The sequence below is a fragment of the Mobula birostris genome, chromosome 23 (genome assembly GCF_030028105.1).
Source record: "Mobula birostris isolate sMobBir1 chromosome 23, sMobBir1.hap1, whole genome shotgun sequence".
In the NCBI taxonomy this organism is placed as follows: Eukaryota; Metazoa; Chordata; class Chondrichthyes; order Myliobatiformes; family Myliobatidae; genus Mobula; species Mobula birostris.
The window spans coordinates 7,208,357-7,233,853 of NC_092392.1; the positions used below are offsets into that span (position 1 = coordinate 7,208,357).

The window sequence follows — 25,497 nt, forward strand, 5'->3', positions numbered from 1 at the left end:
TGAGTTGTGGTGTAACTTCAGTTGATCAGCTAAGTAGAGAATATTCTTTTGCATGTATTATGTCCAGAGAAGATTTTTACAAAACAATTTGATAGAAAATTTAACTAGAATACGTAGATGATATTGTTCAATTTCTGATCGGGATTAAAATGTAGCCAATCATCAGAAGTGTTAGTAGCAGTGGATTACATAACTATGAAGCTGTGAATTGCAGTTTGATGTCTTCAGACACCTCTCTTGTAGATGATCCTGTGTGAGGCAAATAGTATTTGCTCTTCAAAACAAAGCAGAACCATATGCAGCAAAACTGCAAAAAAAAAATCATCCATGGATGAAAATTGTTGTGGTTTTGCTTATTTTAATTACAAACGTTTGTAGTTGCAAATCAAATTAAATCATCTACAAATGCTTGTGACATTGCAGAGGGAAGGTGATGCAACTGAAGATGGCTGTTCTGAAGGCAATGCCCTCAGTCATCCTGATGGGAATTAATTGCTTTCCATTCACAACTATTTCTGTGAAAGCTGCAACTCTAGGCTATCGGAAGATGGTCTTCAGTTTTACTTGTACAGCACTCCATCAGTTGCTGCTTTGATGTGCAGGATAGTGACCTTTGCCTCCTTTATGCAGTGTAATATTTCTGCCCAGGATTGGACAATGGCTGCAGTTAGGTTTGGAATTGAGTGGTCCAGATAAAATTCAAACTGGGTATTCATGAGCAAGGTCTTGGCCCTGAGTACCACTGAATAACATTGATGACATTTTACATTATTGTTGAATGAAAATAGACTGGTAGTAATAGAAAATAGACAGTAATTAGTTGGAATGGATTTCTCTTTATTGTGTTGATTGTCTGTCCACTTTATGTTCTCTGTTAGCTTCAGCTGAAGGTATAAATGAAGGATTTATTGAACAAACTATTATGCAGTTTATTTCAGTGTATTTGTATCAACTGCTTCTTGAGATTTATTTACCTGTTATTTCATTGATTCAATTGAAAGCGTGCTGAGGGATTGGGCATTATCCAGCAATTTGAACCCTGGAGTTTTGCAGAGATTTGTGTATCCAACAATTCCAAATACTTTATCACAATGCTTGTGTGTGAGAAGTCGGTGAACATCTTTTTACTAGCTTGGTAATTAATTCTTCCTTTACTCCTGAAGAGTAAGGTGTTTCTCCTTAAATGTTTTAAGCATTTTTTCATTTTTCTTTCTGCCCCTCCCACCCCCCATATATCCAGTGTATTAAACATTCTGTACCAAATTTTCATAACAAGCTGGAAGCATTTACAATTACTGAGATTTCACCTTTTTTTTCTCTTTTTGTGTACCACTAGTTATACTAGTCAGCAAATTCATATTTGAACAGTTTATTGAACGAATGTCTTGTATTTTGCTTCATTGTAAAGTTTTCTGTAATTTTGTAATTGGCTTTTTATCTGTAACCTTGGCACTTTGTCCTTACTCAGTGTAGTCAAGTTGAATCATTGACCTACATAAAAGTTGGAAACTTAATTGCAAGTCATTAGTTATGACGAGAAAAAGGACTATTCTTATTTAGTTCCCTGATGGATCCTGCTGTTTACTGAGTTTCAACTTGACAGAATGTTCGTTTATGTGTAGTAAGTTCTGTGGTGTGGAAAGGAGTAGAGCCACTGCTTCAGTATTAAAACCATAATACTTCAAATTGCTGACCAGTGAAATCTGAAATAAAAGCATGGTAGTACTTGGCATATTGGGGCAACATATGTAAAGAGAGATGAACTGAGTAAATTTTACAAAGAAACATAGAAAACCTATGGCACAATACAGGCCCTTCAGGCCATAAAATTGTGCCGAACGTGTCCCTACCTTAGAGATTACTAGGTTTACCCATAACCCTCCATTTTTCTAACGTCCATGTACCTATTCCAAAAGTTTCTTAAAAGACCCTATTGTATCCACCTCCACCACCGTCGCCGGCAGCCCATTCCACGCACTCACCACTCTGCGTATATATAAAAAAAAAATCACGAAAAAACAACTCACCCCTGACATCTCCTCTGTACCTACTCCCCAGCACCTTAAACCCATGTCCTTTTGTGGCAGCCATTTCAGCCCTGGGAAAAAGCCTCTGACTATCCACACAATTAATGCCTCTCATCACCTTATACACCTCTGTCAGGTCACCTCTCATCCTCCATCGCTCCAAGGAGAAAGGCCGAGTTCACTCAACCTGTTTTCATAAGGCACGATCCCCATTCCAGGCAAAATCCTTGTAAATCTCCTCTGCACTCTTTCTATGGGTTCCAAATCCTTCCTATAGTGAGGCACCCAGAACTGAGCATAGTACTCCAGGTGGGGTCTGACCAGGGTCCTATATAGCTGCAACATTACCTCTCGGCTCCTAAATTCAATTCCACGATTGATGAAGGCCAATACACTGTAAGCCTTCTTAACTACAGAGTCAACCTGCGCAGCTGCTTTGAGCGTCTTATGGACTCGGACCCCAAGATCCCTCTTATCCTCCATATTGTCAAGAGTCTTAGTATTAATACTATATTCTGCCATTCTGCCATCTGGGTGATCTTCAGAATTGACCAATTCGAATGCAAACAAGAAAAGCTGGTTACTTGAAAATGCAGATTCAAAATGTAGTCTTTAGCGCTACGGTCTGTTTGCTTTTTGATGTATGGTTTGGTGGGATTGGATGTTATGAAGAAGACAAGCTGGCCGAGACCCAATTCAGTGCAAGAATCAGTTCAGCTAGATGAATAAAGAAGTGAAGCCGTTTTCAACTTCTATGCAGAACCTCTGTTGCTTGGGGCTCAAGGTGACCTTAAGTTTCTAGTAGCTTGTGTGATGAGGTCCTAAATTACCCCTATGAACTGTGCTTTTGAAGAGAGAGAGAGAGAGAGTTATTTAACACAGACATCTTGTTTTTGAGAGAGAAAGAAAGAGAGAGGCGAAGACTGCTTTGAGATGGTGTTATGAACCCCTAAGGTTCATATTTCCTGTGGGCTGTCACTTTAAGGCACGAAGAAGAGCTAAGACTAACTTTTGGATTTCTGCTGAGTTCGGAGAGAGGGCACCGAGCAGCTCGTAAGTCGCTATGGTGACTGAGGGCGGTGTTATTTGATGGACAATTGATGTTATGGTTTCTCTGGAGCGTGTTTATACTTCACAAGGACATGGCCTGCTAGTGCATTCTTACCCAGAGAAAAGAAGGTGGGAGTTATTTGAATGACAGTTGGTACTTAGTACGGTGAGATAAATAGGAGGTCAGATGATTGACCTGCAACACATGATTTTGGACACTGAATGAGCTTTGTTGCACCCACAGAAAAAGTGGGTTTTTGGAGGATTGATCAGGCAGATTGATCAGTGGCTCTTGCAGTGTGAAAAGGGAGTGCCCGGTGGGGAGATGTACATGTATCCAACCCTTGCCTGCGTTGATAGCTCCACCACAGAAGAACAGTCCCCTTTGTTGTGGTCACAGTTGGTGACTTTTAAAGGATTTCGGAGGACAACGGGAAGATCGACGGCGTCAGCTCACCTGAAGACTAAAATATCTCTCTCTTTCCATCACTACTCAACTCAATACCACGAACTGAACTGAACTTTACTCATTATTGTAAGACTATCTATTTACCCCTAGACTTGAAGAAGCTTAGTTTTCATATATTTCCACACTTACTTATGTATAATCATTGCTAATCTGTTTGTTTTATCTGCATTTATATTACTGTATTGCATAGTTACTAATAAATACCATTAGTTAATAGCAATACTGAACTCCAAAGTGTGTTCTATTTCTGCTGGTTCTTTAACCTGTCATGGGGTACATGACACTTGTTGCTTTATTTTATGTATCCCACTTCCACACTGACACCTCTTTGTTTGGCTTCCAATAAAGCCCTAGATACGCTTGAAGGACAACATCTCATCTATTTTCTGGGACTGTTCCAACCCTCAGAGCTTATTGAATTTGATAACAGATAACTTAGCCTTTCTTGTTTGTGGTAGAACTGGCCAGTTCTAATGCAAGGTCATTTGACTATAACACTCATCTATTCTGTTCTCTTTTCACAGATGCTGCCTGATCTTTTGAATATCTCCTTCATTACAGCTTTTCAGTTTTTGCTGTGTTCTGCATCTCTGTGCTGGCACCGTATTTAATTTTCTCTCCTTCTCTTTTGTTCTTATTCATCTCTCACCATTTGCTCTCCTACAGGCAGGTCAGCTATGGTTTCGCAACATTTTTTGTCCCCTGAGTAATCTTGGTCTCCACAATATGACGGAGATTCTCTTCAACTCTCATCATTACCACAACTTAAAACAAGCTGATTTCCTCATTGTTCCACTTCTGTTGAATAGTCATCTCTGCTCAGATCCTCCATGGCTTCCTAAACACTTGGAGCATTTTAAAATTTATTTCAGATTGCCAGCATCCACATATTATTTTGTTTCTTGACCATTTTGAAAACTTGGATCAGTATTGGGTCTTCATTCAAAAAAAAAATCAGTTCACTTTATTTTCTAGAAAGACTTGTGCAGACAAATTGCTGTTATGGTAGGAATCAACTACAAAGATTCTGCTCAAATGCATGTGACTGCGTGTGTTAATCGCAATTTTCAGTTGAAATTGTAAGATTTACAACTACATGAAGGTGAAGAGTAGCAAACAAAAAATGGCCCTGTCAGAGATGATCAGGGAGGTCTGGCATCAATGTCTTTGTTGTACACTACCTGAAATCTACTTGCTGTTGAATGTTTATTGTAGTGGATTAACACAATTAGCTTTGCACATCTGGCTCAGTTGAGTCCAGCTGGTTGGACAATGTGAGCATTTTATACAAGTAATTTATTGGATAGTGTGGGCATTTCGTTCAAGCAATGTATTGATTTGGCCCACTCTCATGAAATTTTCTGTTTTATGCAGAATTCTTGATATTTACCTGAATACTACGAGAAAGTCTGCAGATGCTTGAAGTCCAAAGCAACTCATACAAAGTGCTGGGGGATACAGCATACAGCACGTATGGAAATGAATTGATAGTTGACGTTTCATCTGAGACCCTTCTTCAGGACTGAGAAGAAAGGGGGAAGATGCCAGAATAAAAAGGTGGGGGAGGTGAAGAAGGCTAGCTGAAAGTGATAGGTGAATCCAGGTGGGTAGGAAAGTTAAAGGGTCGGAGAAGGAGTCTGATGGGAGAGGAGAGTGAAGCAAAGGAAGAAGGTAAGAAGAGATAAAAGTCAGAGAGGGGAAGAGAGAAGGTGGGGGTATTTGCTTACCAGAAGGAGAAATCGATGTTCATGCTACCAGGTGGAGGCTACCCAGATGGAATAGAATGCGTCACTCCTCCACTTTGAGGTGACTATCTCGGCATAAATGGAAGCCATGGATTAACAAATGGGAATGGGAATCAGTATCAAACTCTTTGGCCACCGGGAAGTCCTGCTTGTGGTGGATAGTGTGGAGGTGCTCAAGAAGCGGTCCCCCATTTTACAACAGATCTCACCAATGCAGAGGAGGCTGCATCGGGAGCACCGGGTGCAAAGGCAACTCCAACAGATTCACTAGTAAACTGTTGCGTCATCTAGAAGGACTGCCTTACTTGCAGAACTATCTGTTGGATGCCTGGGATATGCATGTGCAGCAGATTACAATTTTCTCACATGAGAATGCCAGTTTGTTCTAGCTGTATCCTGCCATTAAGCTTCTCATGGAATCTGTTGCGGGAACAGCTATTTCACGCAGTTTCTCAGCATTTAGAGGTGGGAATCTGCCTATTGAATGGAGTCGTTACATCAACAGATTTAAATTTCAGGCAATTTGTCTTTCTGTTTGAGTTCAGTAAAGTGCATTCAAACATTTTAACCATTTCTAGTGTATATATTTTCCTGTAAATTAAAGCAAAATGAACAGTTCATTAAATGACTGTTACAGTCATATAGTAATCAGTTTGTTTGGCAGTTGTGACAACCTGTTAAGTCTGGGGCTTGGCTCAGCACACTGTCAAAACATTTTCAGGAGTATTGTTGAGAAGGTGGTGTTTCTGATTGGAAATCCATTAGCTGTGTGATATCTTGCTGGTTTTGTTCAGGAAGTTTGTTTCTGGGATGTGTTCAAAGCAAGTACAGTCAGTGAGCAATGAGCATGTCCAGAGTATTACTTCTGGGAAACTGTAAGTCAAAAAAAAACATTGGAGATGGATAAGCAACCAGTGTCTAATGATTAGGAATGTTAAATCATGATTAGCACAAGAAAACAAGCATTAGAGAAATTTGAGGTACTAAATTGGACAAATACACTGTGTCTGATGGTCTCCATTCCTGGATTCTAAAAGAGGCGATTGTATAGAAAATGGTTACATTGGCAATCTACATTCAAAAATTCCATAGTTTCTGGGATTGTCCCAGCATATTAGTTGGAGAACGAGAGAACCTGATGCACGTACTGACAAAGTTGAGGATACTGATGAAGCACTAAGAAAATAGCAGTAAATGTTGGAAATAATCGGCTTGTCAGGTCATTATGCTTTGGAAAGAGAAATAGAGTTGACATTTCAGGTTGAACGTTCTTTGTCAGAACAGTCTCTGGGGACAGAGTAGTCTGCTAAGTCTCATCTTAATACATATTGACTTTGTCCATTTGAGCAATTTGTTGCTGTTTATGATAAAGAGGATGTAAGACAAACACAAATAGGGATTAAAGCAATTACATGTCACAAGTTGGCTTTTATGTGCAGTGAATATGATGGTTTAAGAAAATGTTCATGTTTGTCTGCATTATTGCAGCTTTCTTGGTTTATATTTATTGTGAAAGAAATGTCCTTTTCAGCTTTCCATGACTGCACAGCTACCATTAAATAGACTACTCTCCAGTAGTGGCAGTGCAATTCTTGGCTGCAAAGGTATGAGAACACAGATTTCAGTGGATTTTCCCCCCATTTATTTCAGCAGCTTTACATTTGCTACCAAGTTTGAAGGGAGGAAATACTTCGAATATTTCTGATGAGTCTAGTGAATGGTATTTCCACTAGATATACTGCCTGGTGTGACATGACTAGGCATGTATAAAGTGTCAGAACTTGATATAGTTATTATATTGATACAATTTGTTTTGTTTTTAACTGAAAGCAGCCAATTCAGTGATAGACTCTGACTGTTACAAGAGCGGTCTACTTTTCTGGTATTTATGGACTGACTTGAAGATGATGCTCAAGAATTGTGTATCTGTCAAACGTATTGGATAAAAAGACATAGGAGAAAAATTAGGCCTGTAGTGTTCTTGTTCTGTGTGTTGAAACTCTGACTAAACACCAAGTTAAACCGGAGCCAGTGAAGACAGAGTTGTAGTAAAGTTAACCATTTACTGTTCACTCTTCCACATTAACGTCATATGGTGAAAACTGTTGATAAAAAAACCCAACATATACAACGTCTGTTTCATTCTGGAGACCAGGTGCGCTCTCTCCTTTTAGCTAGTGTCTCCAGCCGCCCTGAGTAGGGAGCGAGGGGGTCCCGTCAACTGCCATCGGGCTCGAGCGACCCCGCGTTTGAAATTAAAAAGCCGGCATGCGCGCCGCCCCAACTGCCGCTTCCTTAACAGAAACCGCATTAATATTTTTACTTCGAATACATTCTTATTAACTTACAGCGTTGCTTCTATAATGTTTCTTTGTGGGTAGAAACGGAGCTCTTCATGATCATGCTGCACGCATGGCACCTGCCTTTACACCTTCCCGAACCAAGACATGGCGAAACCGGAGGTAATGTCATCGCATGCCGCGATATACCATAGGCAATGGATTTACCTTTGTTGTACTGTAATTTAATTATAAACCTTTAACTTTAACTAGGTTCTTGCGTCATTGGAACCTTATCTCGGGAAGGGTTGACCTGTACAAGTGGCAGTGGTTGCACCTGAGCTGAAGGGGAACCAATATCTGGGGAGAGACGTTTGGTCATGCGAGTGAGGAAAGTTTAAACTAGATTTGCAAAGGGGTGGGAACTAAAGTGAAGAGGCAGAGGATGGGGTGGTTGGTGCACAAGTAGAGATGATAGAGTAAAGATGCACTGAGCCAGATGGTTTGAGATATGTCAGTTTAAATGCAACTAGTGTCATAAACAAGGCGGATAAACTTAGAGCTTGGATCAATATGTTGCGGCCATTACAGACACTGGGATATCTCAAGGGGCAGAAATGGCTGCTGAGTGTGCTGGGCTTTAGATGTTTCAAAAAAGCATGGAGGGAAATAAGAGGTGGGGCATGTATTGTTAATCAGGGATCGTATCACGGCTGCAGTAAAGGAGGAAGTCATGGAGGGATTGTCTACTGAGTCAGTGTGGGTGGAAGTCAAAAACAGGAAAGGAGGAATATTCTGTTTTTTTTTACTGAACCCCCTTCCCCCAGTAGTAGTAGTGCAGATGGGGAGGCAGATTCTGGAATGGTGCAATAACAATAGGCTTGTTATGATGGGTGATTTTAATTTGGAACATGAGAAATAAGAGCAGGAGTAGGCCATCTGGCCCATCGAGCCTGCTGCGCCATTCAATAAGATCAGGGTTGATCTGGCATCCGCCTACTTGGCTTTTCCCTGTAGACCTTCATTCCCCTAATATGCAAAATCTATCCACCCTTGTCTTAAATATATTTACTGAGGTGCCTCCACTGCTTCATTGGGCAGAGAATTCCACAGATTCACCACTCTCTGGGAAAAGCTGTTCCTCATCTTCATCCTAAGTCTATTCCCCTGAATCGTGAGGCTTTGTCCCCTAGTTCTTGTCTCACCTACCAGTGGAAGCAACTTTCCTGCCTCTATCTTATCTATCCCTTTCGTAATTTTATGTTTCTATAAGATCTCCTCTCATTCTTCTGAATTCCAGCAAATACAGTCCCAGGCGACTCAATCTCTCCTCATAGTCTAACCCCCTCATCTCTGGAATCAACCTCCTCTGCACTACTTCCAAAGTCAGTATATCCCTCCTCAAGTAAGGAGACCAGAACCGCATGCAGTACTCCAGGTGCGGCCTCACCAGTAATATTTTTTACCATTTAAATTAAAATCTGCTCTTTGACTTTTCCTTCCAAGGTGGATGACCTCGGATTTACCAACATTGTATTCCATCTGCTAGACCCTTGCCTGCTCACTTAACCTATCTATATCTCTCTGCAGACTGTCCGTATCTTCTGCAAAATTTGCTTTTCTACTCAGTTTATTATCATCAGCAAACTTGGATACACGACAGTTGGCCCCCTCTTCCAGATCATTAATGTATATCGTGAACAGCACCGACCCCTGTGGCTCACCGCTCACCGCTGATTGTTAACCAGAGTAACACCTATGCACCCCAACTTGGGATAGTCAGCATGGCTTTGTCAAGGGTAGGTGGTGACTTACAAGTCTGATTGAATTCTTTGAGGATGTAACAAAACACATTGGATGTAGAGCATCAATGATGTAGTGTGTATGGATTTCAGTAAGGCATTTGATAAGGTTCCCCATGCAAGGCTCATTCAGAAAGTAATGAGACATGGGATTCAAGGAGGCCTTGCTTTTTGGGTCCAGAATTGGCTTGCCCACAGAAGGCAAGGGTGGTTGTAAGCAGTTCGTATTCTGCATGGTGGTTGGCGACCAGTGGTGTTCTGCGGGGATCTGTCCCGGGACACTTCCCCTTTGTGATTTTTTTTTGATATGAAAGACCTGGATGAGGAAATAGAAGGGTGATTTAGTAAGTTTACTGATGACACAAAAGTTGGAGGTGTTGTGGATAGTCCGGAGGGTTGTCAAATGTTACAGCGGTAAGGAGTTATGGAGGATCAGATAGATCGTGGGTCCATAGGACACTCAAAGCGCCGTTTAACACTGTAGTCAAGAAGGCATATGGTGTGTTGGTCTTCAACAACCGTGGGATTGAGTTCAAGAGCCATGAGATAATGTTATGGCTATAGAAGACCTTAGTTAGACCCCAGCTGGAGTACTGTTCTGTTCTGGTCACCTCATTATAGGAAGGATGTGGATACTATAGAGAGAGTGCAGAGGAGATTTACAATGATGTTGCCTGGATTGGAGAATGTGCCTTATGAGAATAGGTTGAGTGAGCTAGGCCTTTTCTCCTTGGAGCGACGGAGGGTGATAGGTGACCTGATGGAGATGTATAAGGTGATGAGAGGCTAAAATGGCTAACACAAGGGGGCACAGTTTTAAGGTGCTTGGAAGTAGGTACAGGGTATATGTTTCACACAGTGAGTGGTGGGTGCATGGAATGCCCTGCCAGCGTTGGTGGTAGAGGCAGATACAATAGGGTCTTTGAAGAGACTCTTAGATAGGTGCATGGAGCTTTAGTTTCTAGAGTAGGTTACATGGTCAGCATAGCATTGTGGACTGAAGGGCCTGTAATGTGCAGTAGATTTCTATATTCTCTGTAAAATGTGATTAGAAATGGGTGCAGATAACCAGTTTGGCGTATTTAGGCTTTTCTAAAGGTTTGAGTAATCTCCCTGCTTTTGAATTCAGCCTCTATATACAGTGGCATGCAAAAGTTTGGGCACCCCTGGTGAAAATTTCTGTTACTGTGAATAGCTAAGCGAGTAAAAGATGAACTGATTTCCAAAAGGCATACAGTTAAAGTTGCGGCCAAAAAGTTCTATTTTAACTTCATCAGTCCAGAGAACTTGTTTCCAAAATGCATCAGGCTTGTTTAGATGTTCCTTTGAAGCTTCTGAATAGAACTTTTTGGCTGCAATGAGCAAAGGTATGTTTGGAGAAAAAAGGGTGCAGAATTTCATGAAAAGAACCCCTCTCCAGCTGCTAAGCACGGGGGTGGATCGATCATGCTTTGAGCTTGTGTTGTAGCCAGTGGCATGGGGAACATTTACTGGTAGAGGGAAGAATGAATTCAATTAAATACCTGCAAATTCTGGAAGCAAACATCACACCGTCTGTAAAAAAAAAGCCGAAGATGAAAAGAGGATGGCTTCTACAACAGGATAATGAACCTAAACACACCTCAAAATCCACAATGGACTACCTCAGGAGGTGCAAGCTGAAGGTTTTGCCATGGCCCTCACAGTCCCCTGATCTAAACATTGAGAATCTGTGGCTAGACCTCAAAAGAGCAGTGCGTGCGAGACGGCCCAAAAATCTTACAGAACTAGAAGCCTTTTGCAAGGAAGAATGGGCGAAAATCCCCCAAACAAGAATTGAAAGACTCTTAGCTGGCTACGAGAAACATTTACAAGCTGTGATACTTGCCAAAGGGGGTGTTACTAAGTACTGCCATGCAGGGTGCCCAAACTTTTGCTTCGGGCCCTTTTCCTTTTTTGTTATTTTGAAACTGTAAAAGATGGAAATAAACAAGTTTTCTTGCTTAAAATATTAAAGAAATGTGTCATCTTTAACTTTATGCCTTTTGGAGATCAGTTCATCTTTTACTGGCTTAGCTATTCACAGTAACAGAAATTTTCACCGGGGTGCCCAAGCTTTTTCATGCCACTGTATGGTCCAGGAACCCATATGCTTAAGTCGTCCAACTTTCTACATGTACTTATTCCTTAGAATATGTATTATTGTCTCCCTTCCATCTTTGTGCGGAAATGCGCTTCTTCAGCTTACCTGTGACTTGTCTGTCCATTCTGGTAGCCTCTCTCGGTTCTCCTGTTATCTTCTCATTGTGTACCACACCTCTGCAAATTTAGTGTTGCCTGCGAATTGAAATTTTGCTTCCGCAAATGCTGAGAATATATATTCCAAAAAAAAAGTACTTGACTTGACATTGGCAGCCAGGGTGCATCACCGTCTACTGTCCTCCAGTCTGAAAAATGACCATTTATCAGAGCTCTGTTTTTGCCCTTGAGTCAGTTTTTTTTTCAACCTATCATTGTTTGGATTACAGTTTTTCTAAAATGTTATTTTGAAAATCTGCTTTCATGGTATTGTTTGCATTCCCTTAACTGGCTTTTGTTGTTTATCTCATGAAAAAAAATCCTAGAAAACCATCTGTATTGTGACTTTCTGTGAAGTGAACCTCTTCTTTCCTTCAATCTCATATTATAAATAGAGATGTGTTTCTCCCAGATGTTTCGCTTGCATATTAAGCCAATTTATGATAAAGTGATGCTATGCTGTTATTTAACGGAATAGACTAACATTTGATTTGCGGAAGGGGGAAGGTAGGGTGTAGTGGAGTTTAGTTTGCAGGATGGACAGGGTTCTGAAAGAAACAAAAAATAATGTTTTTATATTTTTGTGACATAATATGATTTGGATTTGGGGCAATAAAATTTGGATACGCTGTCACCTCATGTTTGTTGGGTTGGTGGTCACAGCTGAGTCCCGACTGCCACTTCCTCTTCAGTCTGATGACAGACACGTGAATATTTTCTATGACATGCAAGATGTGGATTAGGAAAAGGTTTAGGAAGTGATGATACCAGGGAAAGGGATAGGATTTGAGGATTAGACATAGACATAGACATACTTTATTGATCCCGAGGAAAATTGAGTTTCGTTACAGCTGCACCAACCAAGAATAGAGCATAAATATAGTAATACAAAAACCACAAACAATCAAACAACAATATGCAAACTATGCCAGCTGAAAATAAGTCCAGGACCAGCCTAGTGGCTCAGGGTGTCTGACCCTTCACGGGAGGAGCTGCAAAGTTTGATGGCCACAGGCAGGAACAACGTCCGATGATGCCCAGTGTTGTATCTTGGTGGAATATGGCCGGAATCCAACAGCAAAAAGTTCAATATCCAGGCTACAAACACGTTCCTCAATTGTATATGAGCAGGATCGCACCATCCGTTATTAACCAGAACAGCAAGCCCCCAACTCCTTTACGCTTACCGCTCTCAGTGCACTTCCGGTCAGCCCGAACGGTCTGGAAGCCCTCCATGGAAAAGTTTTGGTCGGGTATGTCCATGTGCAGTCCAAGTGGAGAACTCCTCTTCTCCATAAGTCTCTGTTGTCTCGACCCGGTCCTCTTTCCTCGCCTTTTTGATCCCCTCTGCATCCTCTGTGTGTCTTCCTCCAGATTTCAGCAGAGATGTCCACTGCTCTGTTCGTTAAACCGGCCGGTATACGTGCAATCAGCTGGTCCCTGGAATAAACAATGGGACCATACTGCTGCCCCGCTAATGAGATGTGTCCGAATGTAACTATTTCCAGCGCTAAAAACCCAAATAAAACTCTCTCCACGAGCATGTTAGAGAGGCTGCAGCTTCAGCGTGTTACCATGAAAAAAAATACAACAAATAACGTAAGTTAAAAAAGTAAGAAAACTAGTCGGAACAGCTGTAACAGGCTGCATGCACGACCGGCGCGTGCGCACTTAAATTGAGTTTTGTGTTTCTCTGTCAAATGGCAGCAGTAAATCAAGGCAACTGGACTTGTTGTGTTGTTTAGAACTCTTAGATGAGTGGCGAAAAGTTTTCTAGACAATGCAGGAAGTCTATTTGCCTTAATTTACTTCTGCTGTTTAACGGTGACCTGGATGACTGAGAAACTTCATAGAGGATTGTGATTCTTTCCAGAAAGAAGATGTTGAAGGCCTCTGGACTGACATCCAACATACTTTACAGGAAGGGTGGTGTTACCTGACTTATGCACAGTATTAGATTTACACCACACACACCGCTTAGTGTTCAGGCCAAAAAGTTTTTTCGTCTCATCCGACCACAAGACTACATCTTTACAATATCTTTATGCACACAGATGCGCTTTTGTTTTGGTCAGGGCTTCTTCCACGTACACCCTTGTGTGCAAGGTGTTAGAGATTGTGGAACCAGTTGCAGTTGCTGATTTCCGCAGCTCACTCACAGTGTCTGTTGGTGTCACAGTTGCCTCTCTTAAAAGTGCCATTCTTCTCCGCCAACTAAGTTTAGAGGAGCGATCTGACCAAGGCAGTGTGGCTGTGGTTTCCAATGTTTTCCACTTTTTCACGATGGACTGCACTGAGCTCCGAGGGATGTCAGTGCTTTTAAGATGGTCTTGTACTCTTCCTCAGATTTATGCTTCTCTATTATCATTTACCTGACTTCTTGAATGTTCTTTTGTATTAATTTTGGTTTGTTCCGTTGAAAATCTACCATAGTGTTGTACCTTAGAGAGAAGGGGTGTTTATTCTTATGAATCCATTGAAATCAGGTGATCCTGTAATATACCACATCAACAAAATGTGTGAGTTGATAAGGTAATGTGTATAGTGCACCCAAGGAAAGTTAGTGTAGTAATTGTTACATGCCTCAAGGAGATCTGTGTTTTTGTGAGAATGATGTAATGGTCTTTTGGAGGTCACCTGATTTGACTTTCCGACCAATGTGAGGTCATGTGATGACATGTGCACCATGGGTTTATAAGGGAAGATCCCAGATGTTGCTTTTAGTTTTTTTAGTTTTTAGTTTTCCAGGTAGAACGTGTTGTGTCTCCGTTTCTGTTGCAAGATACAGTATTATTGGACTGGAAATTTTTGGCTAGATGCTCTGATTTACCCTATTCCAGCAGTAGAAGGGAGAGTGAAGACTTCATCGAAGTACAGGATCGAAGGATTGAGAGGAGCCGGCATCATTTGGCAGTTTAACAAGGGATCAACCTTATTGAGTCTTTGTTGAAGGAGTAGCGACCTGCATCATAGATAACTCTTGCCAAAAGTGAAGAGAGTTTATGCAAAGGTTTGCTCTCTCTAAAAGAATTTAAGGTCAGTTGTTTTAAACTGTTTATTTACTGCATCGTAAATCCTGTGGACAGAACCAGCAGGAAAGTCGCGTCTATGAAGAAATCCTTCTCCAGAGAAGTCTCTCCCAACTGAACGTATAAATCTGTTGGACTTTCGAATTTACCGTTTTAAGAACTATATCTGACTTTATCACTTTAAGAATTTTTTTCGCATTTAATGCTTTAAGAACCAGTGCCGAGTGACGATTTGTTGAACGGGCTGCATAATGGTTAACTTCCGGTTAAAGTTTTCGTTTGTTTTTTTTTATCGTTTATCCGTGTTTAATAAATGTTTGGTTGTTTTTATAAAGCCTGTTTCATTTGATATGCATTGTTGCTGGTTATGAAACATAATTAATTGGGTTATGCATATATTATTGAATCTAATTGGCTTCATTTGGTTATTTTAAAGTGTTATCTTAATTTGTTCAGTTGGTAATTGTGCTCACTGCAATGCCTTTGAATTCCCCTAAACCAGATGTGATTTATTGATTTTGGGAACCTACTTGACTTGAGTTCCCCTCAGGACCATGCAACCCAAATGCTGGAGAATGACATACTGGAGTTTGGTAATCTATTACTGGGATCGGTATATTCAGTTCCCAGTATACCACAGCATGCAAGTTCGGTTCTGCTGAATTAACAGCTACAATCATTCTTGTTAGTAATCCTTAATAGGCTGGCAATCTTGATTATGTTGCTGAAGGTAAGGTGCGGAGCCGATTTAGCTGTAACATATTATTAGCAATTCAGCAGTCTGGAATTTACATCATTAGAATTGCTTTTCATTACTTTAAAAATTACCATTGATCATAAAATTGTACTATTTTTAAGTTTTGTGAAGTGCCAGAAGCTGCAATTAATAAACTGATACAGCTTGAAGATGGTAATTTATAGGGTACGATTCAGTTTGCCATCAATCAGTTATTGATCTAAATGTCCATTGAATAGAGATGCTGCAGCTATATCCAAATATTAATTTTCTCATACTTAGTAAAAGAACAGTGATCAGATTATACATTATCTGATAGAAATTGAGTCATTGTGTTACGGAGTATGTAAACAGGCCCTTTACCCCAACTTGTCTGTGCTGATCAAGGTGCCTGTTAGAGCAAGTTCCGTTTGCCTGTGTTTGTCCATATCCTTCTAAACCCATCCTTCCTATCTACTTATCTGTCTGAATGCTTTTTAAATGCTATAATTGTATCTACCTCTAGCTCCTCTTCTGGCAGCTTGTTCTATATAATTACCACCCTCTGTGCTTTGCTCCTCAGACCACCTTTGAATTTCTTCCCTCTCAACTTAAAATCTATGCCCTCCAGTTTAGACTTTCCCATTCAGGGGGAAATAATTATGGCTAACTACGCCCCTCAATTTGTAAGTCCAGTCCCTCAGCCTCTTTCACTCCAGGGAAAATCTGAATCTAGTCTCTCTCTGCTGGTAACTCACCCCTCCAGTCCCAGCAACATCCTTGTGAATCTTTTCTCCTACCTCCTTAACTGAAGCACATCCTTTCTGTAGTGTGGTGATCCAAACTGCAAACTATGTTCCAATGCAACCTCACTGACATCTTGTTCAGCTGCAACATGATACCCCAACTCAAATACTTAATGCCTGGGCTGTTAGTCTAATCCAGGCACATTCCACAACCTTATAAAAGAGCATTAGTAACTATAAATTTCAATAAATGATTTTGAAATGGATATCTAATGAAATTGGTACAACCAATAATTCTGGTTTGATCATGAATTAATGTATTGCTTCGTTGTCACACACGAATGCTATTTCATAACGCAAACACGAGGAAATCTGCAGATGCTGGAATTTCAAGCAACACACACAAAAGTTGCTGGTGAACGCAGCAGGCCAGGCAGCATCTCTAGGAAGAGGTACAGTCGATGTTTCGGGCCGAGACCCTTCGTCAGGACTAACTGAAAGAAGAGCTAGTAAAAGAGCTAGAAAAGCTGCTTTCAAATCTCTTACCAGCTCTTCTTTCAGTTCATCCTGATGAAGGGTCTCAGCCTGAAATGTCGACTGTACCTCTTCCTGGAGATGCTGCCTGGTCTGCTGCGTTCACGAGCAACTTTGATGTGTTTTGAATGCTATTTCATGTAGTTGTTGCATTTAAATGAAATGCGGAACTGTTGTTGCCCTTCTGTATTTTCAGATGTAATTCCCATTTAATCTTGTACCATAAACAAATTTCCAAATGTTATATTTTAGCCGCTCAGTCACATTGTGGTGAGTAGTTGGTGCCCACTAGTCATCATCTGCCAATAGTAAAGGCTTGTTTATTCTTATTGCTTTTCAATTTGTTAATCAATTCTAAATTCACACTCAAAATTGATCCCTATTCTATGTAGTCTAACTTTGTTCACTGACTTACTTTGGTGGGACCTTACTGAAAATATTTAGAAAATCCATATTCTGCATATCTACTTGTTACCTTTCATGTTCTATAAGAAATCCTCAAAAACACCTGCAATATATTAGTCAAACATTGTTTCCCTTTCATAAATCCACATTAAAGCTACTCAGTTCTATTAATTTCTAAGTATATTGATACGACAATTTCATTAAGGATTCTACCATTTCCTGAAAATCACCCCCAGCCTTTCTTAATGAGCCTAAGCCCTGACTCTTAGAGTTTTTTTCCCAATAATTTCCCGACTCTTTATGAAAGGCTCTCCACTTATAATTACTACAGTACTAAGAAGATAATTGATAGTTAGTTTTCATTGGATTTTTGTCTGCTGAACTTCAAAGATATCACGAGTAGAAAGTTCTACTGTAGAAATAGTGCTGTAACAACAGAAATAGACGGCTCTGCTTCCCAATCCTATTGTACCATTCAGTATTTATCAGTTGAGCTGTGTCTTCTTTTATCTAAATTCTGCCTTTTTCCTTTATTAGAAAAAATTAGTTTCTCTACTTTATTCAATTATATAAAAAAAATCTCAACTTATAAAATTTTCATTAGGCATATCTATTCTTTTTCAAGAATATTCAGCTTTGTGTTTTCATGAATGCATGGTTAGTTGAGTGTGAGTTAAAGTTGTCCTAACTGATGTGTTCTTGCTCACTGCCTTATAAAAATCTTTAATTACCTTGCGATGCTTGGAAATAATGTTTTAGATATCTATCATCTTTTCATGATCTTTGACTTATTCTGGCAAAAGCGAGTTTTCCCATGGATCTTTGGATGGATTTACAAATTTCAAACTCCTTTTTTTGATCTAGCACCTGATCAGTTGTGATCTGCAAATTTTGTCCTTTGTAGATAGAAATTAGATCAATTTGATATGCCAGCATCTAATCGTTCTTTTTCCTTGTTCATTAGGTTAATGTAACAGTGGATTACATCAGGCAAGCCACCCCGGCCACGAATGTGACCCCAGCATTCCCTGAACGCACTTGTTCTACAGTTACTATTGGTGGAATGTGAGTAGATCAAAGCTTGAGCAGATCTTAAAAAAACTGTTCATGTTTTTTTATTAATGGAAAATAATTAGATCATAAGACACGGCTGTGGGGAGAAAACAGACTGGTAAACTTGGCATATCTGGCTTTCGGCTAACTGGGATAATGTTTTGAGTTTGTTTCAACATTTGTTTCAACATTTAGTCTGGATAGTTGCCAGAAAGGTGATCTTGGGCCTCAAATATGTTAAACTAAAAGTTATACTACTTGAAACAAATGTTTGAAAATGATGGCATTGATAGTTGCGGCTGTTGTATTCCTATATGCAGTCAAGACTGTTTAAGAAAAATTTGTTTCAGTAATTCTGTTTTCAGACAAAAGAAATTATTTGGCATTTGTGAAGAGTAATGTGCAGTGATAGTAATTGTGTAAGTATTGGTGCTGAATTAATTTGTCACGGTTTATTAATTCAGCTGGGGTTACCATTGATCCACTTGAAGAATTAATGACCCAGATTCTTTCTGCAAGTGTAAGCCCTCAGCTTCCTTCATTCTAACGAAAACAAGACCAATCTGTTAATCTCTCTCCATAATTAATGTTCTCTAATCAGGCACCATCCTGATGAACCTCCTGCACTTTCTTCAGCTCAACCACTTCTTTTCTATAGTGTGGTGATCAAAATGCGCACAATCCCCAGTGCGGTCTAATCAGTCTTTTTGTAAACTTGCATGGTGCTGCAGAATAACTTTCTTAAGCCCCAATAAGATTACTATCATCTCAAAATTCTCTGCTTTCAACATACAGGAAGGTTTACCATTGTCCAAAGAAATCACAGGACCATCCATTTAAATATCATGCCTTCAAGAGCAGGACCAAGACTGGCTTTCTGTGAAGAGTAACTCACCACCTGACTAGAATGCAATTGTTTTCAGCAAGAATTACAAGTCTGGGCATGCTTGTCACTGGATGTCTGAGATCTTACAACACTTAAGGAAGTTCAATACGCCAAGCTTTTGATTGTATACTCCCCTTCAGCAGCAGATTTTGCCAATGGTATCTACATTCCACATGCAAATACTGAAAAAGCAACACAGGTTTCCAATGTATAAAAAATAAAATTTCACGTGAGTGTTGCTATGTTGATCTATTCAGAGGGTGGTGATGAGGTGACTTTTTTTGAATTGCCATGGTGCTTCTGATCACTGTCCTCTCACAGGACAGGGAGTGATAGTAACTGGAGATTGCAATTTAAGAGGAAATATTGTAGATGTACTTGCTATTTCTCTTTTTGGTAGTCGATGACCCTGGTTGGGAAGAGCTGTGGCAAGCAGTTGTAGTGGATTCTGAAGATGGTACATACTGCACCACAGTGTGGTGATTGTGAGAAAGTGACTTTTAGGGTGGTAAATGTGATGCTATATAAGCTACTAGTTTACAGTGCCATGCAAAAGTTTGGGCAGGAGATTTATCAGGATGTTGCCTGGATTGGAAAACAAGTCTTATGAGGCAAGGTTAGCAGAGCTGGGACTTTTCTCTTTGGAGTGTAGAAGGATGAGAGGGGACTTGATAGAGGTCTACAAGATAATGAGAGGCATAGAAAGGGTGGATAGCCAGTACCTGTTTCCCAGGGCGTGAATAGCAAACACCAGGGGGCATATGTACAAAGTTAAGGGAGGGAAGTTTAGGGGAGACATCGGTGAAAGTTTTTTTACACAGAGATTTGTGGGTGCCTGGAATGACTTGCCAGGGATTGTGGTCGAGGCTAAAACATTAGGGGTAATTTAGGAGCCACTTGGACAGGCATATGGAAGAAAAAAAATAGAGGGTTACGAGGTAGTGTGGGTTTAGTACTTTTTTAAAGGAATATATGGGTCGGCACAACATCGACTGCTGAAGGGCCTGTACTGTGCTGTAGTATTCTAGTGTCTAGTTCCTTTGAACCTTTTGAATAGAACTTTTTGGCCACAATGAGCAAAGGTATGTTTGGAGAAAAAAGGGTGCAGAATTTCATGAAAAGAACCCCTCTCCAACTGTTAAGCAAGGGGGTGGATTGATCATGCTTTGGGTTTGTGTTGCAGCCAGTGGCACGAGGAACTTTTACTGGTAGAGGGAAGAATGAATTCAATTAAATACCAGCAAATTCTGGAAGCAAACATCATACTGTCTGTTTAAAAAAAAAAGCCAAAGATGAAAAGAGGATGGCTTCTACAAAAGGATAATGATCCTAAACACACCTCAAAATCCACAATGGATTACCTGAAGAGGTGCAAGCTGAAGGTTTTGCCATGGCCCTCACAGTCCCCTGACCTAAACATCGAGAATCTGTGGCTAGACCTCAAAAGAACAGTGCATGCAAGACGGCCCAGGAATCTCACAGATCTAGAAGCCTTTTGCAAGAAAGAATGGGCGAAAATCCTGCAAACAAGAATTGAAAGACTCTTAGCTGGCTACGAGAAGCATTTACAAGCTGTGATACTTGCCAAAGAGGGTGTTACTAAGTACTGCCATGCAGGGTGCCCAAACTTTTGCTTCGGGCCCTTTTCCTTTTTTGTTATTTTGAAACTGTAGAAGATGGAAATCAAGAAGTTTTCTTTCTTAAAATATTAAAGAAATGTGTCATCTTTAACGTTGTGCCTTTTGGAATTCAGTTCATCTTTTACTCGCTTAGCTATTCACAGTAACAGAAATTTTCACCAGGGATCCGAAACTTTTGTATGCCCCTGTATATTGTTTGAGCTAGATGTGCTTAAACAAGTTGGTAATACTCTTATTGAACACTTGTAACTTGTAGTTGATGGGAAAGGTTTTTGGAAATTGTGAGGTGAGTCATTTGCTGCAGATTATACAGTGGTGCTAGAAAGTTTGTGAACCCTTTAGAATTTTCTCTTTTTCTGCATAAATATGACCTAATGTGATTAGATCTTCATGAAAGTCCTAAAACTAGATACAGAGAAACTAATTAAACCAAAAACACAAAAAAATCACACTTGTTCATTCATTTATTGAGAAAAATAATCCGATATTACATATATTCGTTGGAAAAAGTATGTGGGCCTTTGTTTTCAGTAACTTATGTGATCCCCTTGTACAACAATAACTTCAACCAAATACTCCTGGTAACTGGTGATCAGTCCTGCATATCAACTTGAAGGAATTTAGGCTATTCCTCCTTACAGAACTGCTTCACTTCTGTGATATTGGTGGGATTCCTTACATGAACTGCTTGCTTCAGGTCCTTCCACAACATTTCTATGGGATTAAGGTCAGGACTCTGACTCAGCCACTCCAAAACGTGAAATTTCTTCTGCTTGGTAGACTGGTTTGTGTGTTTAGGGTTGTTGTCTTGCTGCATGACCCACTTTCTCTTGAGCTTCAGTTCATGGACAGATACCCTGACATTTTTCTGTGGAAGTTGCTGGTACAATTCAGAATAGCAAGCTGTCCTGGTCCTGAGGCAGCAAAGCAGGCCCAAACTATGACACTGTCACCACGTTTCACAGGTGGGATGAGGTTCTTATGCTGGAATGCAGTGTTTGCTTTTCACCAAACATAACACTTCTCATTTAATCCAAAAAGTTCTATTTTGGACTCATCTGTCCACAGAACATTCTTCCAATAGCCTTCTGCCTTATCCACATGGTCTTTAGCAAACTTTAGACAGGCAGCAATGTTCTTCTTGGAGAGTAGTGACTTTCTCCTTGCAATCCTATGATACACACCACTGTTGTTCAGTGCATGATGGTAGACTCATGAACACTGACATTAGCCAATGCAAGAGAGGCCTGTCGCTCCTTAGATGCTACCCCGTTATTCTCTGTGACCCCCTGGAATATTACATGCCTTGATCCTTGAGTGTTTTTTATTGTTCAACCTCTCTTGGGGAGAGTAACAATGGTAATGAATTTCTTCCATTTGCCTTACTGTGGATTGATGGAGCTCAAACTCTTTCGAAATGGTTTTGTATCCTTTTCCAGCCCAGTGAGCATCAACAACTTTTTTTCTGAGGTCCTAAGAAATCTCCTTTGATCGAGGCATAGCACATTTCCAAAAACCTGTGGTGAGGAACAAACTTTGATAGTGAAGACCCAGGTTTATGTTCTTTATATAGAGAAGGGCCTCCCACAATCACACCTGCTTGTCATCCCATTGATTGATACACCTGACTAATTTTCCCTTTAAGAGAACTGATAATCCTAGAGGGTCACATACTTTTTCCAACAAATACATATAACCATATAACAATTACAGCACGGAAACAGGCCATCTCGGCCCTTCTAGTCCATGCCAAACTCTTACTCTCACCTAGTCCCACCGACCTGCACTCAGCCCATAACCCTCCATTCCTTTTCTGTCCATATATCTATCCAATTTAACTTTAAATGACAGCATCGAACCTGCATCAACCACTTCTGCTGGAAGCTCATTCCACACAGCTACCACTCTCTGAGTAAAGAAGTTCCCCCTCATGTTACCCCAAAACTTTTGCCCTTTAACTCTCAACTTATGTCTTTTTGTTTGAATCTCCCCCACTCTCAATGGAAAAAGCCTATCCATGTCAACTCTATCTACCCCCCTCATAATTTTAAATACCTCTATCAAGTCCCCCCTCAACCTTCTACGCTCCAAAGAATAAAGACCCAACTTGTTCAACCTTTCCCTGTAACTTAGGTGATGAAACCCAGGTAACATCCTAGTAAATCTTCTCTGTACTTTGTCTATTTTGTTGACATCTTTCCTATAATTTGGTGACCAGAACTGTACACAATACTCCAAATTAGGCCTCACCAATTCCTGGTACAATTTCAACATTACGTCCCAACTCCTATACTCAATAATGCTCTGATTTATAAAGGCCAGCATACCAAAAGCTTTCTTCACCGCCCTATCCACATGAGATTCCACCTTCAGGGAACTATGCACCTTTATTTCTAGATCCCTCTGTTCTACTGCATTCTTCAGTGCTCTACCATTTACCATGTATGTCCTATTTTGATTAGTCCTACCAAAATGTAGCACCTCACATTTATCAGCATTAAACTCCATCTGCCGTTTTTCAGCCCACTCTTCTAAGTGGCCTAAATCTCTCTGCAGGCTTTGAAAACCTACTTCATTATCCACAACTCCACCTACCTTAGTATCATCTGCATACTTACTAATCCAATTTACCACCCCATCATCCAGATCATTAATGTATATGACAAACAACATTGGACCCAGTTCAGATCCCTGAGGCACACCACTAGTCACCAGCCTCCAACCTGACAAACAGTTATCCACCACTACTCTCTGGTGTCTCCCATCCAGCCACAGCTGAATCCACTTTACTATTTCAATATTAACACCTAACGATTGAATCTTCCTAACTAACCTTCTGTGTGGAACCTTGTCAAAGGCCTTACTGAAGTCCATGTAGACAACATCCACCGCTTTACCCTCATCAACTTTCCTAGTAACCTCGTCAAAAAAATTCAATAAACATGACCTTCCACGCACAAATCCATGTTGACTGTTCCTAATCAGACCCTGTCTATCCATGTAATTATATATACCATCTCTAAGACTACTTTCCATCAATTTACCCACCACTGACGTCAAACTCACAGGCCGATAATTGCTAGGTTTACTCTTAGAACCCTTTTTAAACAATGGAACAACATGAGCAATACGCCAATCCTCAGGTACCATCCCCGTTCCTAATGACGTATTTGAAATATTTCCGTCAGAGCCCCTGCTATTTCCACGCTAACTTCCCTCCAGGTCCTAGGGAATATCCTGTCAGGACTTGGAGACTTATCCACTTTCATATTCCTTAAAAGCGCCAGTACTTCCTCTTCTTTAATCATCATAGTTTCCATAACTACCCTACTTGTTTCCCTTACCTTACACATTTCAATATCATTCTCCTTAGTGAATACCGACGAAAAGAAATTGTTCAGCATCTCTTTTGGCTCCACACATAGCTGTCCACTCTGATTCTCTAAGAACCAATTTTATCCCTCACTATCCTTTTGCTTATTTTCACCTTACTTGCCAAAGCAACCTCATATCTTCTTTTAGCTTTTCTAATTTCTTTCTTAAGATTCTTTTTGCATTATTTATATTCCTCGAGCACCTCATTTACTCCATGCTGCCTATATTTATTGTAGCTATCTCTCTTTTTCCGAGCCAAGTTTCCAATATCCCTTGAAAACCATGGCTCTCTCAAACTTTTAACCTTTCCTTTCAACCTAACAGGAACATAAAGATTCTGTATCCTCAAAATTTCACCTTCAAATGACCTCCATTTCTGTATTACATTCTTCCCATAAAACAAATTGTCCCAATCCACTCCTTCTAAAGCCTTTCGCATCTCCTCAAAGTTAGCCTTTCTCGAATCCAAAATCTGAACCCTGGGTCCAGACCTATCTTTCTCCATAATTATATTGAAACTAATGCCATTGTGATCACTGGACTCGAAGTGTTCCCCAACACAAACCTCTGTCACCTGACCTATCTCATTCCCGAACAGGAGATCCAGCACTGCCCCTTCTCTAGTTGGTACCTCTGTATTGCTGCAAAAAACTATCGTGCACACATTTTACAAACTCCAAACCATCCAACCCTTTACAGTATGGGCTTCCCAGTCTATGTGTGGAAAATTAAAATCTCCCACAATCAGAACCTTGTGCTTACTACAAATATCTGCTATCTCCTTACAAATTTGCTCCTCCAATTCTCGCTGTCCATTTGATGGTCTATAATACACCCCGATAAGTGTTACTGCACCTTTCCCATTCCTCAATTCCACCCAAATAGCCTCCCAAGGCAAGCCCTCTAATCTATCCTGCCAGAGCACCGCTGTAATATTTTCTCTGACAAGCAATGCAAAAATCTCCCCCTCTTGTCCCTCCGATTCTATCACACCTGAAGCAATGAAATCCAGGAATATTTAGTTGCCAATCATACCCCTCCTGTTACCATGTTTCACTAATAGCTACCACATCATACTTCCAGGTATCAATCCATGCTTTAAGCTCATCCACCTTTCTTATGCTCCTAGCATTAAAATAAATGCATTTAAGAAATTTTCCACCTCTTACTCTCTGTTTATCACTAACAGTGCAAACAGCTTCACTATTTTCTTGTTCTTCCTTCTCCCTTACATCTGTTCTTACACTCTAGTTCCCCTCCCCCTTGTATCTAGTTTAAATCCACTGGAGCCTCTCTAGCAAACCTACCTGCAAGAATATTTGTCCCCCTGCAGTTCAGATGTAAACCATCCCTCCGGAACAGGTCCCACCTTCTCTGAAAAACTGCCTAATTATCTATAAATCTGAAGCCCTCCGTCCTGCACCATGTCTTCAGCCACATGTTGATCTGCGCTATCTTACTATTT

The 25,497-nt window shown here is 40.4% G+C and overlaps 1 protein-coding gene across 1 annotated transcript in view; it reads left to right on the plus strand.

Annotated features, from left to right (window-relative positions):
- Nucleotides 1–25,497, plus strand: part of snd1 (staphylococcal nuclease and tudor domain containing 1) — a 919,733-nt gene that overhangs the window by 174,046 nt on the left and 720,190 nt on the right. The window contains exon 12 of the mRNA XM_072241822.1: nucleotides 18,043–18,143. Coding sequence (XP_072097923.1) covers nucleotides 18,043–18,143 — 101 coding nt within the window. The remainder of the gene's footprint in view (nucleotides 1–18,042; nucleotides 18,144–25,497) is intronic.